General features: G+C 42.7%; 1 protein-coding gene across 2 annotated transcripts; it reads right to left on the reverse strand.

Annotated features, from left to right (window-relative positions):
- Positions 1-312: 312 nt before the first annotated feature.
- LOC119660949 (protein windbeutel) lies at positions 313-5,462 on the reverse strand. 2 transcript variants are annotated; one of them, XM_038069962.1, is made up of 3 exons: positions 5,300-5,462; positions 4,465-5,217; positions 313-950 (listed from the first exon to the last, which is right to left on the reverse strand). In XM_038069962.1, exons 2-3 carry the CDS (start codon positions 5,047-5,049, stop codon positions 744-746), a joined length of 792 nt encoding a protein of 263 aa, XP_037925890.1. In that variant the 5' UTR covers positions 5,050-5,217; positions 5,300-5,462; the 3' UTR covers positions 313-743. The 2 variants fall into 2 exon arrangements, with proteins under 2 accessions (XP_037925890.1, XP_037925889.1); XM_038069961.1 differs by having other exon boundaries at positions 4,465-5,194; positions 5,300-5,461.
- Between the last annotated feature and the right edge of the window lie 10,088 nt (positions 5,463-15,550).

Below are 15,550 nucleotides of genomic sequence, written 5' to 3' on the forward strand. Positions count from 1 at the left end.
TTCCTATCGTGGTGCACGGCCGAACTTGTAGACAAATGACAGCTGCCAGGTTCATCACGATTGTTCAGTTGCACTAGTGGTCCCAGGTGTCACTTAATCGTCAAAACTTAAAACAAGTGCGAATGTCCTGAACTTTGTCACCTTCTCTCCTTTAATTTTTATTATTTCCAGTTGTTTGGTGATCGTCAATTTAGTCGGCGCTTCTATAGCATCCCCCAGTCGCCATCTCGGATATAATCCCTACTGGATTGGGAACAGCTTGTTTTTTTTAAATAGCCTGTGGTATTTTACTTTGCCCGTAAAACTCATTAATACCCATTAAATGAGGCCGTTTATTCCACTTTTTTTTAAAAATAATTATAAATATAATAAAATACATATGTTCATGTTTTTCCCTCTATTAAAACAAACGGGATCCCAAAAAAATACCATTTATATCATTTTCAATAAAATAAAGACTCTTCTCTTTCATCAAGAAAGCCATCATTTCAACGATAAATATTTAAATAAATACGCCCCCAAGGTGAAATAGCTTAGATAAATATTGACATAAAAATAATGGAATTATACATTTTCAGTCATTTGATTATTTCTTTCTCCCCTTTTATATTATATTACAACTAGCCCCTTAAAAAATGATATTCGAACGTATCACTTATTGTTGTCTACCTATTTTTTGAAATTCTTCTTCTTCTTCTTAGTTTTTTTTTCTATTTGTTTTATAAGTTTTGGAAGTGGATTGATTATAATTCATCTTTCTTATCCTCCTCAATACGGAATGATTGTAAAATATTATATTTATGTGTCAATTCCTTTTTCTTATTGTCACTGATTTTTTCTTTGAGTAGTTTCTCAATACGTTTACGTTCATCCAGGATAAATTGATATGATCCACCTTTTTCGATGACTTTTTCCATAAAACGGACATAGACTTGGGCACGTTGTTTGGTCTGTAAGGAAAAATATAAACAAAAATTAGATATGCGCTACACGCAGGATAGTTAAATGAATTTATAAAATATAATAAATAAATATCTAAAAAAAATAAATAAATAAAAAGAGAAATAGTAAATAAATTGTGTACAGTGCGAAAACTTTTGCCGTTTATATCCCTCTCCAAATTTATTTCGAGCTTGTACAGACTGCCCAACATGGAAATTTGTCTGCTTACCTTCCCGTGTTCAACATAGGATTTTTATACCTAATTAAAAGGGATAATATACAGTTAATGTCCTCAATTTTCCTCTATTATCTATTCTTTAGAAATAATATGAAAAACAAGTCGGAATACCGGAAGCTCGTGCTTCAGGTCAAAGGGTAGTATAGGTCCCACGGCGAAACGTGGATTGGTACCCACGAAGGAGTATAAAACCTGGGAAACGCTTGCTGAATCAACACCAACAGCTCTACTACCAAACCCTATCGCCACGTCCACGTGGTGACCGCTGGGAGCTCTTTCTTTACGAAAAGCTGCAGGCGAAGAAGGATGAAGGCGAGTCTCCTGCACCGAAAAACAGGATAAATTGTACCATCTGGTCCTCTAGGTTTGGTGTTGGGTAGGGCTGACAACCCTACACGGAAAACCGAAGTTACAAAGCCAAAACAGTAGCCTCGGACTGGACGTATAACACAACGATGAACCTGACAACGGCAAAGGAATAACGACCGTTGATAATTTCTCCTATCTAGGGTTGAAAATCACAAACGATAACAGCTACGACGATAAAATCCGCGCAGGGTTTTTGGCAGCCAACAGAATCTATTTCAGCTTACAAAAACTGTTTCGCTCGAAAGGTTTCACCATAGGGTCAAAGCTCGTACTGTACAAGACAATGGTCTTGTCAGTCCTCATGTATTCCTCAGAGACTTGAGTTCTTAGCAAGAAAAATTGCGAATTTTTGACCGCGTCGAGAGAAGAATCCACAGCCTACATAACGGCGAAACCTATGATCGATACCATGACCATCTGGTTGTGGATAAAATTCGGCTCAATAGGTTACTGTGGGCGGGTCACTTAATTCGTATGGATGAGGATGATCCAGCCCGAAAAGTCTGTAAGGGCAATATCTATGGTAGAAAAAGCAGACGAGGCAAATCCTGCCTGAGATGGAGCGAGGGCGTAGGTCCGGAAGTCGGGCAGCTTTTAGGAGATATCGAATTGGTGGACCAATCAAAGCGTTAAGGACCCCCTTCCCCCCAAGTATGACAGCGGGAAAAGCGGAATCTATTAGATAACCTGCATCGATTGTGAAAAATCATATATAGGGCAAGCTAGAAGATTAATAACAACGAAGTTCAACGAACATATAAGGGAAACCAACCCTCATATCATTGGTAGCTCGACACATCATCTAGGAGAAACATGCAAAAAGGGAGGATAACCTAAGAGTACTGACTCCAAAGAAACTGGATTCGATCGGACGATGACGATCTATTTCTTCCGTAAATTTCCCTTCGGAACAACCAAAAAAGCTTTCTTCTTCTTTTTCTTCAGCCTTTGTCCCGTTCACAAGCGAGGTCGTGATCGGCTTCGCCATTTGGCTCTATCGAATGCCTGATCTGGGTGCAATCTCGAGGCTTTCAAATCCCCATCCAGCGTATCAAGCCACCGTTGTTTAGGTCTGCCTTTTGGTCGTTTACCATCGACTTCGATGTTCAGACCAATCTTTGCAAGTGAATTCTCGTTTGCACGAATTGCGTGATCATACCATCGAAGACGCCTCTCTCGCAACTTTTCCACGATCGGTGCAACCCCATAACGATCGCGGATATCCTCATTTCGGATGTGATCTAAACGTGTGACGCCACTAGTCCAACGTAGCATCTTCGTCTCCATTACCGCAAGACGCCGTTCATTGTCTTTTATGGTCGGCCAACACTCAGAATCATAGAGAGCGACTGGACGGACGACATTGGGGTAGATTTTAGATTTGAGACGTTCGTTGATACGTCGATCACAAAGGACACCAGTTGTGGAACGCCACTTCATCCAGGTTGCGTTAATGCGTGAAGCAATTTCATAACGCAGCTCTCCATTGGTTGATAGCGTTGATCCGAGGTATTTAAATCGCTCAGTTCTGGGCAGATCACTGCCGCTGACAGTGATTGTGCCTGTTTCATGGGGATCGGTCGTCAAAAATTCAGTTTTGTTTAGATTCAATCTGAGACCGTGTTGCATGAGGCGATCATTCCATTTTTGAACAAGTTGCTCGAGATCATTTTTGCTATCAGATGCTAGGAAAACATCATCTGCATAAAGCAGTGTTTAGGGCGCTGGACGTTGGTGTCCATAACAAGGACAAAGAGGAGTGGTGAGAGGGCACTTCCTTGATGAACTCCGACAGAGACACGAAGCGGTTTTGATACACCCGCCATACTTCGAACTTTACTTTTCGGATCGTGGTAGAGCAATTGAACCCAGCGCACGAGTTCTTCTGGCACGAAGTGTTGTCGTAAAGCATACCAGATGAGTTCGTGTGGTACACGGTCAAACGCTTTCTCTAGATCCAGAAAGGCAATGTAAAGAGGGCGATGCTTCTCACGGTGTTTCTCCATGAGTAACCGCGCAGCGTGTATTGCGTCAGTAGTTCCGCAGTTCTTGACAAATCCGGCTTGATTCACGGTTATTTCAACGATTTCACGAATACGGTTGTCAAGAATGCGTTCAAAAATCTTCATGGTATGGGATAGTAACCGGATCGGACGGTAATTTGAACATTCTGCTGGGCTACCTTTCTTTTTCCATATTGGAACAGTGGTACTTTCTTGCCAGTCAGATGGTGTTCTTCCTTCCTGAATAACCCGGTTAAAGAATTCACTGAGCCACAGTGTTGGGTCCCAGCTCTTCGCTTTCCAGAGCTCAGATGCGATGTCGTCAGGTCCTGTTGCTTTCCCCGATTTCATTTGTTTTATTGCCTCCTCGACTTCAGTTGCGCTGACAGGTGGAACTGGTCCAAATGTCGGCAATGATTGTGGAAGTGGAGGATGAGCAAAGTGGTAAAATGTTGGCGTCTTACGAGAATATAGTCGATTTGCGTTTTATTGTTCCCACTATAAAATGTGGGAGGAAAAACCAAAGAACCAAAAAAGCTTTCTGCGTGGTTTTATTGAGGTATTTGTGCTTCCAGGCATGAAACAATATTTTATGATCCTCCTTAGCATTTCACGAGGGAAATTAATATTGAAAGTTTTATATTTTCCGGACTACTGAAGTTTCCGGTGACGTAAAACAACATGGCGCGGGCTTTTCAGTCTGTTTGAATTTGGTTGAAATTGTTGGTTGAGATCCGACACAGTTTTTTTTTTCAAAAACGATCTTTGAGAATTTTGCTAGATTGCACAATAGAAGTGATTTCCGTCATTAATGAAAATAAGGCGAGGGGGGGGCTTCAATGGCTGGTTTTTTAAAACCAAAATCGAATTTTTCGTAGAATACTTTTCCAACTTTAATAAGTTCCTACTTACCTCAGTCTCGAGCTCTTCCAACTTCTCCTTAGCCTTATCAAGAATTTCACTTTGTTCTCCAATTGTTTTCTGTGCAAAATCCCGAGCAAGCTTGTCGAATCCTTCTATACATCCTTCCAAGGGTATATATATATGCGTATGTTGTGTTACAAACCGTTTGATATTATCCACTGTAATCTCTAAATCACTAGGATATTTCACATACTTCTGATTATCACTATCCAGGAACAGAATAATTGCGGGATAAGCCTTTTCGTCGACAGCATAACGTTGCGCAAGGATACGATTCTCCTTCTCACCATAATCCTTAACGCCGACCAAACTCACGAGTAAGTCATCAATTTTTGGACCATACTTTTTAGCGAACTCTCCGTAGATTTCATGTTTCGGCCCATAAGGAAAGGCTATGTCGAATTTCACTAGCGAATATTTAAAATGTCCAATCATTTTATCAAAGGATATTTCATCGAGCTCAACACAACCCATACATGATGCGATGGTTTGTTGTGTGCAGGCCAATATTGCGATTAGAATTGTGTAAAATTTTGAATAAGAAAGGACTCCGTAGTTTCGTCTCAGTACCATTTTCCCTTAAATCCTTTTCACTGAATTTGAATAACTAGAGAAAACCCTCGGACTTCGGTCAGTCCGCTTGGCTCAACTATGCTTGAGATGACGTGGTTTTCCACAATTTGTACACGAACGTTTTCTCTGACGACTAAGAAATAAACTAAAATGGAAAATTAATAAGTTCTTCGCTTACAAGATACACAACTATCGGCTGACTATATATTATAAGACTCCGCTTGCACTATGTCCTGGTAAATCAGGTTACCTGTGAAATAGCCTCTGAACGCTACAAGGATGCAAGGTGATATTCTAATTCACACGAAAACAAAGTTACAAGTACTTCAGTGGAAACTGACAGAAACCTACATCCAGGTGAGACCGGCATTCACATATGTAGGCGGACGCCGCTGAGAGCCACGCCGCACATGCGCACTATTTTAGCGTTTTATCCAGAGATACCATCCACAACGATCCACCAGGTAGATACATGTATCTGTAGTAGAGGAATAGGTGGCTAGAAAACAATATAAAATGGGCTTAACAGAATCCTTTATATTCAAACATCCCCCAAATAGGAGAAGCTATCCGGACCTTCAAGCAATTTCCAAATATTCACGAATAATTGGAAATGTAGTTTAGTAAAAAGTATCTCAATCAGATAATTTAACTTTAATGACTCTCTATTGCTACAGATGGCAACACATTTCCTATTAATCAGCGCCATCTCTATGATTCTCGCTTAGATTTTGGGACAAGTCCATTTTAAGAGATGTCATAAGTTGACACTGGGACCATTTTTCAGAGGTGGTTAGTTATACACAATGTTTGGCGGTGACTTCCATTGTTTTGCTGGGGTATGCCGAATTTATATAATTTTATAATTCAGGTAACTTTGGCTTTTGACGCCTAGACCGGATACTGGTCGTTGCGCCGCTGATGATGATGATAACATTGGCTTTGAAAGACCAGAAAAGCTACAAGACCTGAAAGTGGTTGTTGCGCCGTTGATGATGATGGTGAGAACATCTACTCGGGTCACTTAATTTGTATGGATGAGGATGATCCAGCCCGAAAAGTCTGTAAGGGCAATATCTATGGTAGAAAAAGAAGACGAGGCAAACCCTGCCTGAGATGGAGCGGACGCCGGGCAGCTTTTAGGGACATCGAATTGGTGGACCTCGGCGCAAAACCGGGATATCAATCAAAGCGTTAAGGACCCCCCCCTCCCCCCAACGATGACAGCGGGAAAAGCGGAATTTATTAGATAAAATCATATATAGGGCAAGTTAGAAGATTAATAACAACGAGGTTCAACGAACACATAAGGGAAACCAACCCTGATATCATTGGTAGCCCGACACATCATCTAGGAGAAACATGCGAAAAGGGAGGATAACCTAAGGGTACTGACTCTAAAGAAACTGCATTCGGTCAGATGATGACGATCTATTTTTTCCGAAAATTTCCCTTCGGAAAAACCAGGTTTTATTGAGTTATTTGTGCTCCAAGGCACGAAACAATATATTATGATCCTCCTTAGCATTTCACGAGGGAAATTAATATTGAAAGGGTAGAAAAGCAACATTGCTGAAACACGAACGTTTCTCCTCCTGGCCAAGAAAATGCATCTATTGTCGTTAGAAACAAGATGATCGAATCGATTAACAAGCCTCGGAAAAATGCTAGGGGGTGCACCTCAGTCGACGCGGCAGGATGGGCGCCGGTCCTGTCAAAAAATGGGTAAGGATTTTTGATGCATAAACGGCGTCAGGGCGTAAGTACGTTAGTCCGAACAAAATAAGTACGTGTCTGTAGGCTAATTGGAAAGACCAAGGAACTCGCAAGAGCCCCTTGGAAAAGGCGCATTGATATCTGCGCTCTGCAAGAAACCCGATGATCTCGTGCCAAAAGTTGCGACATAGAGCACAAATTTTGGTAGTCCACACACTCAATATGGTGTTGGCATCGCCATCTCAGAGGGTTTCCGTGATGCCGTTAAAGAAGTCGAACGATTTGATGATCGGCTGATGAAGCTCACCATTATATCAGCTGATCGCACTATTCACTTCTTCACCGCGTACGCACCACAGGCAAGTCGACCTAATGCCGAGTTAGATGACCCTGACCCTGTTCAGGATATTTCCCATTCCAGCGGTCTTTGACAAGACACTCATAATGGTGCGACAATCATACAACTACTTAGCGGTCACTGTACATCGAAATCAATACTATCTAGTGACTGGTTGGCCTCCGCAATCTGGGATATCCGACAATGGAGTGGGATCCGTTAATTATACGGATAGCAATGCGTAAATTTGATACCGGAACACTTCGCATCTATCAGGAGAACATCTCAACAAGGATTTTCCTTCAGTGGACAAGCTTAAAGAGATATCAGCCTCTCGTAGTCATTAAACAACATCCGACAGCACCACAACTCACCAGGAAAAAATAGTTTACGACGCTATCGAAAAAGGGCTGGTCTTACTGTAAACGGAAACATTCGCGTCTGACCCCTTTAAGAAACTTTCGGTCGATGAAAGGAGTAAGTTTATAAAACAGCAAAAAAAAAAAATGTCGGAATTGCTTAATGGTATAAACAAGAGCTACATAAGGTGTATCTGAATGAGAAGACAATCTTTGGCTCCAAAAATGGCGGACCTTTCCGCGAATCGAGTGAATCCCGGGGGGACATTTAAGGACATTAGTATGGATTTATGTGGACTGTTTACAATTAAGTTGCCCAAATTAAGGAATGCTAAACCGATGAAGGTTTACATAGTCATTTTTATCTGCGTCAAAGGCGTCGAGAGAGGCCTAAATTAAGACCGTATCTGAAAGCTCGGAAAATGATTATTTGGCTTCGCAACCCTGCTAGGGCAAGCCATTTTGGGAGGACTTATCGAGGCCGCCGTAGGTAGCCTAAAACGGTAAATCAAGGAAATGCCTTGTGTTTGGCATTTTGCTTATGCGGTTTACGCTTGGAGAGCCATACTAAATAGTCGGCAGCCCGGCAGGGTCTGCAGCTCTTCTAACGCCCTTACTGTATTTGTGCGTATTGCCAGTAAGTATTGTGTCATGGCCGATTGACCACCAAATAATAGAGGTGGAGAAGGAGGTGCAAATGAAGGCACTTGATCTAAAATACACCATAGTCGCGGCTTTATCCATATATATAATTTAACGGCTGACTTGAATCTTGCCCAGGAACCCACAGAGAAGTTCTCGAAAATTTGTGATCGACAAATCAGGGAGGAGATTCGGGAATACTGCGTGAACCTAAAGCTAGTATACAATATGCAAGCCGAAGATTTGAACTAAACGGGCGGCGTGGTTGTTTTCGATCACCTTTAAAACTGCCTTGAAATCTGGAGTTAAATACCTACCAGCTGTATTCTCAAAAGGGCCCATTACTTATCTAGGTTACCAGGACGTTGTAATGCACCAGGAAGCAATAAAGCGTCAACAGGCAAAAATAGCTTCCATTCACTGGAGTATAAACAAGTTAATGGTCAGTTTAATGAAATTGTCCAGCATCAAGAAATCGCAATGTTGAAACAGAAGATCTCTAAATACTTCGTGGGGGTTGAGTCTCTGATTGGTGAGATTGCTGCTAAGTAGAAACAGCTTCACAGGAGTTACGCTGCACAACGGAGCTGGCGGAATACCTCAATCAGTAATGCAAGGAGGGCACGTCCATAGCCCTCTCAGAGGTAGAACCGCTAGCCAGGATCCTCGAAGTGCCCCCAATGGCGACCTGGTTGGAAAATGACCATTTCATTAGCTTATAAGGATCAATTTCAAAGGGTGGCGATTATTGCCACCGCTGATCCTCACAATATGACCTGGGACTTGGCTAACACAGCCCCACTTCGCATTGTCTTTACAAGCCTAGATTGCGAGAAGTTCTTATTTTAGGGGGACGCTAAAGAAATTCTCCTTACAATGTACAAACGCAGCTCATTAGGAGAGGCCCTTCGTGTTTGCAAGAAATGTTGAAAGGCACCTCTTCGCTGCAGGACTGGTGTATTAGAAAACACTGAGATAGCGGATCGTTTATAGGTCATATAAAGCTCAACTTAGGAGTGGTAAAAAGTTGACTGATGGTTTTGTCCAAGGCAGGTAGGTAGGTAGGTATCAGTGGCCGCTTCGAGGAGCCCAATTAGCGCTTTGTTGCGCCGTTTTGATGCCACAAACTCCTAAGACCGTGACTGTTGTTATAGGAACAGGGAAGCAGAATCCAGCCGGCTCGGATCTTCAGAGCCAGCCCGTAGCATTCACGAAGGAAAGCATCTCTCCGACCCTGCAGCTAGAAATCTCACTGAGGTCCCCAAAGAATGGTTTACCCAGTGTCCGCAGCCTGACTCGAGCCAGAGCCGGGCAATCGCAGAGAAAGTGCATGAGGGTTTCCCTTCCTTCTCCGCAGCTTCGGCAATGCCAGTTGTAGGGTAAGCCGAGCCTAGCGGCATGGTCCCCTATAAGCCAGTGCCCCGTGCAGACCGCCGAAATCTTGAATGCATTTGCGCGCGTCTGGCACAGAAGCTCTCGTGATGGGGCTATGTTATAAGCGAGCCAAATTCTCCTTGACTTGGCACAGCTTGTAAGCCTTCGCCATTTCAGGCCCGCGGCTGCTAGGTAGTGCGAGTAGATTCGGCCCCCGACAGCCGCCAGCGGAACACCGACTGTATTCGCCGAGGGACTGCTAAGAGCAGAGCCTTGCTTGGCCAATCCGTCAGCCCGCTCATTCCCCTCTATGTTCCGGTTGCCCGGGAACCCAGAGGAGAGTGACCTTGAGCGTGTCGCCCAGATGGTTGAGCGCGTCTCTGCACTGCCCCACCAACCGGGAATATGTCTTCGTTGAGTACAAGGCCTTGATGGCCTCTTGGCTGTCGGTCAGAATGTCAGAATGTGTTACGCTTGAAGCTCGAATCACGCTCCAGCCATCGACAGACCTCCAATATCGCCAGTACTTCCGCCTGGAATACACTGGTGAAACCTGGGAGACCATACGACTTGGATACACCGTGTGTATTCGAGAAAACCCCCGCGCCGACTCCATAGGCCATCTTTGATCCGTCCGTAAAGAATACCGTGTCATAATCTTGCAACACGCCGCCGGTCTTCCACTTTGCCCTGGTTGGAAGGTCCACAGCAAAGTTTCTCGTGAAGTTCAGCTTGTGTGTGACATAGTCCGTGGGGGATGCCCAGATTTCTAGAGGTATTTCATCTAGGATGTTGCTGCCCAGCATCCGCACTCACGTAGTCTGACGGCACTGCACGCTGCAACATATTTGATGTGGAGGTCTAGGGGGAGGAAATGCAGGAGTGCATTGAGAGCATGCAGAGCCCCCGTAGCACCTGCACACGCGGTTCTTTGAATCCTATTAAGTTTCCTTCTATTGTATTTCTTCTTCAAAGCCTGCCACCATACAATAGAGCCGTACGTCAGGATCGGACGCACTACAGCGGTGTACATCCAGAGAACCATCCTCGGTCGGAGACCCCATTTCTTTGCAAAGGTTCTCTTACAGGCATAGAAGGCTATACAGGCCTTCTTTACCCTCAGTTCTATGTTCAACCTCCAATTTAGCTTAGAATCCAGGATTACACCCAGATACTTTACATTAGAGGAAAGAACCAATCTTTGTTCATTCAGCCGTGGTAGATGGAATTCAGGTATCCTTGTCTTGGTGGTGAAAAGCATCAGTTGCGTCCAAGGCAGAGGCAACTCATCAGACGCTGCTTCATCTCTGCCCTGGAAGTAGCGTGACCCAAAGTGACGATAGATGGAAAATGCTTCACTTAAATATAATCGCAAACACGTAATGGGTACGAATTATCTTTAAGTGAGATCCGTCATCAGTCTAGACCTAAACCAGGCCGATGTAAAGAAATAATGTTTTTGGTTAGGATGCTGGGACTCCCCCGGAGTGGTGTTTAAGAGTCGGAAGGACATAAAGTTCCCTGTTACATTGATAGAGTTAGAATTCTGCCCTTTGGATGCGGTAAATTTTAGGGTTAGAGAGATCGCTCGGCATCAACAGGCCATAAACGTTCCTAGGCAGAAATTGGAGGAAGTGGTTCAAAGCTCCAATCACGTCATCAACGGTGCAACAACTGGTATCCGGTCTAGGTCTAGGAACTCCAGGCACTCCAGTTTTGCGCCGAGGACCACCAATTCGATATCCCTAAAAGAGCTGTCTGGCGTCCTGACCTACGCCATCGCTCCATCTCAGGTAGGGTCTGCCTGATTTTCTTTTTCTACCATCGATAGTGCCCTTATCGACTTTCCGGGTCCGCCCACCGCAATCTGTTGAGCCGCGTTTTATCCGCGACCAGACGGTTGTGGTATCGGCCCCTTCTGTAGCTTCGTAATATCGGTTTTCCATGTAGGGTTGTCAGTCCTATCCAACCACCAACCTGGGGAACCAGTTGGTACAATTTGTCGCTTTTTTAGGCGCGCGAGACTCACCTTCGTCCTTCTCTGTCTGCAGTTTTTCATTAAGAAAGAACTCCCAGGGATCACCACGTCGAGTTGGAGATAGGGGTTGGTAGTAGAACTGTTGGTGTTCCCAGGTTTTACGTGGGTACCAATCCCCGTTACACCCTGGGACCTATACTACCCTTTGACCCTCATTCCAATTGGGATATCTTATGCATCTGGTGATGTATCTTTGCCTTCTTGGCCTTTCCAAAAAACGGATATCCTTGGGTGCCAGATGTGGTTGCATTTGACATACCGGAGTTGGACTTCGAAAATAGGCCAGAGTGAGTCAGGACTAGCTTATATGGTAATATAAGACCCCACAGCAACGCCAGTTACCACGTAATGTTAATGTACTACTTCGATTGCATTCAAACCAGGTATGATTGCATTTCCTTAGTATGCACAAGCTCGATGCAAATAGAATAAACGTAATCCGATTGCATTTTGCATTGAAGAAATGCATGGTACATGCAATATTAGCAAGCAACTGTTGCATCGCGGGAATTGTTCCATCAAATACTATCCAAGACGAATGTAGAATATCAAATAGTAAAAATGACACCAGCTTAGACCTTTCTTTTCCACGACCTTGCTAGATATGCATATATGTGGGTGTCATAGAAACCTCGATAAGAAGGAAAAATGACCATAATTTAAATGCAGCCAGAAATGTTGGTGCTTGTGATTTTAGATACGTATGTAGTCATGTGCAGGAATTTTTCAATGAATTAAAGAATCAAATTGGTATGAAAGAAAGGCTATAGGCCAAGATGTGAACTTAACTGTTGCAGTCTTAGACTGTGTCTTAGTTGGATGTGTGAAAACGGTATTGCATTGGGGTTAGGTGAGGTATAATGATGAAACGCATGCAAAGTAGATACGAATCTGATATGGTTACATATGTGTAGATATCAAGTAAGACCTTCACATGGTGGAATGGCTGGAACTCGTTCTGTTTGGCTAGATATAAAATTCAGGGAAGAGCAAGCCCCATTTCGAATCTCTAACCCATCAATGGCTGGTTGAAGTTCCTCTACTTGAAGTCACTTTATTGTAATCGATACTCCGAAGTTCATATCTTTTTTCTCAAGAAATAAATTTGTATCTAAAGCAACCTGTGTCATATTTGACGATGCATTGGCAACAAGACGAATCATATCTTTTTTCCCGTCGTCAATAATTTCGGTCGGAGTAAGTAGACAAACCAAGACCGTTTTTGCCTAAATCTACTTCGGTATGGGAATACAGCAGATAACTAATTGTATCTCGGTGCATTTATCTATAAATAGACGAAATTTTGTGGCTTTTTCCCCGAACATTCTGCGACTTGAAAGCTGCATAGAATATATGTATCCTCACGGTCCCTGTACGAACGTAGATACACACACGAACATTTTTATTAAAGTGAAGAAATCTATTCTACATACACCAGATTCTAGATACATTTGTCGGGAAACTCGGAAAATCGCTAGTGCCTGATTGCATCTCACTTTGAATGAAAGCTGTGTGTACCGATTGAGAGAAGCAACTATAGCCATCACGAAATGGGAGAGATACTAGATGGAAAGATAGAATATATGCGAAATTATAATCAAATTATATATTTGCCGGATTAAGGGAAAAGATAGACGAAAGAATAGCACATTCAGCACTAAGGACAATATTTCAAGGTTCAAACGGCTTCGAGAATATCTTTCCACGAATTCTGATAGTCCGAATTTCAATGACTATCTGATAAGGTCCCGTCTCTTAGCTAAGATCTTTCGCAATCATTTTCTATTCATTTTTTGAATGGTTGAGTTTCACTTCTCATTTCAATTCCCTATGCAGGACCATATAAACTAAGAAAATAGACAAAATAGAAAAATGAGCACTTGGGAACGGAGCTAAATTTCGGGAAAATTCGCTTAGGCTCATAGCGTGGGCTATGCTTTCCAATTTTAGCTTACATGGATGTATACAAATCTATAGGACGCGCAAGAGTATCTGTATGTGTACTAGGAATGTACGAAATATTATGGTGATCATATCTAATATTTATCGATATTCAAGTATTTTGTGTAAGAGAAAATCCAGGCCCGGGGTGAAAATTATGCGGGCTCATTTCGATATTACACAGCACCCAGCCTCTTTCAAATGGACACAGGACAATAGTATGATTCAAGGAGTTTGTCACCTCTGCTGGAAAAGGCAACAGTGAGCCTGATAAATATACTAGTACTTTATCGTGTCAGCTTGCAGGTGAAAGTAGGTTTTTTAAGGGGGGCATCCCGTGTGAAGGCCGTTTTTTTGCCTTTTTTTTTGAAAAATTATTTTGGAGGACTGGATAAAGATAGAAACGTGATTTTTTCACCATATGTTCATTGATATCTCTAGTATATGTGATAAATTTTTCAGCTTGACATCATAGCTAGTTTTCGGAATACGTGCCAATTTATGCACGCATCTCCAAAAAAGGTTGTTTTTCTGCTGCCACGCTGGAGGGCGTTGTGTTCATCTGAGGAAAGAAAAACTAAACAGCATTTTAATGTGGACAATATTCCACGGTCCGCAAACTAGGATAATTAGAAAATATTAAAAGGTAAATTTTTGGTGGGATTTTAAACTAAATTTTTTGGATTTTGGTGTTTTTTTACGGCTTTTTTTATGAATAAAAAAAAAACGACCCGTCCGATTGCAATTATCCTATAGGGCCTACATAAGTTCTGTCGGTTTTTTCTTTAAATTTGAAGCTTTATTGTGAAAAATTGGTTATACATTCATTGTTCAAAGTATTGCCCATCGCTAGCCACAACTTTCTTCCATCTTTCAGACAATTCATAGATACCATCGCGCCAAAAATTGGCCTGCTTGGCCGCTATCCACTCATCGAGCCATTTTTTAAGTTCGTCGTAATTGGAGAAGTGCTGGTCAGCCAAGCCATGCTGCATCGACCGGAACAAATGGTAATCAGAAGGAGCAATGTCTGGAGAGTACAGCGGGTGGGGTAGGACTTCCCATTTCAACGTTTCTAGACATGTTTTGACGGGCTGTGCAACATGTGGACGAGCATTGTCATGTTGCAAAATAACTTTATCATGCCTTTGCTGGTATTGCGGCCGTTTTGTCTTGAGTTCGCGGCTCAAACGCATCATTTGACGTCGGTAGAGTTTGCCCGTGACCGTTTCGTTCGGTTTTAGCAGCTCATAGTATACCACACCCAGCTGGTCCCACCATATTACACAGCATGATCTTCTCACCATGAATATTCGCTTTGGCCGTCGATGATGAGGTATGGCCGCGGTATCCCCACGTTGCGCGACGCTTGGGATTATCGTAATGGATCCACTTTTCATCGCCAATAACTATTCGATGCAGAAAACCCTTACTTTCTTGTCGTTGGAGCAGATGTTCGCACGTGAAAAAACGGCGTTCGACGTCTCTTGGCTTCAGTTCATACGGAACCCAATTTCCGATCTTTCGGATCATTCCCGTTGCTTTTAAACGGTTGGAAATGGCTTGCTGAGTGACTCCAAGTGTTTTTCCAAGTTCTTCTTCCGTTTGCGATGGATCTTGGTCGAGCAATGCCTCTAATTCTTCATCTTCAAAAATTGTTGGCCGTCCGGCGCGCTCTTCGTCTTCCAAATTGCCACTTTTAAACCGTCCAAACCACCTCTGACACGTTCGTTCAGATAGAGCATGGTCACCATAAACTTCCACCAAAATGCGATGATTTTCGGTTGCTTTTTTCTTCATATTGAAATAATGAAGTAGAACTCCCCGCAAAAACACATTATTTCGTACAAAAGTGGCCATTTTCGTTGATGAAAAAAGTATTGTTGTTTACACTTCAATTAAATAATTTATACTGAAGTTTGTGCCAATTGACAGTAGCTTTCCGATGAATGTTTGGAAATGTGGATCAATGGAATAAAAAACAAGCTACGCCATCTATTGTGAAAATCGACAGAACTTATTTGTAGGCCTAATAGTTTGCGGACCGTAGAAATATGTATTAAAGAAGTCGTGAAAATTTCAAAGAATTTTGGT

This window comes from Hermetia illucens, chromosome 7 (genome assembly GCF_905115235.1).
Source record: "Hermetia illucens chromosome 7, iHerIll2.2.curated.20191125, whole genome shotgun sequence".
Taxonomy (NCBI): domain Eukaryota; kingdom Metazoa; phylum Arthropoda; class Insecta; order Diptera; family Stratiomyidae; genus Hermetia; species Hermetia illucens.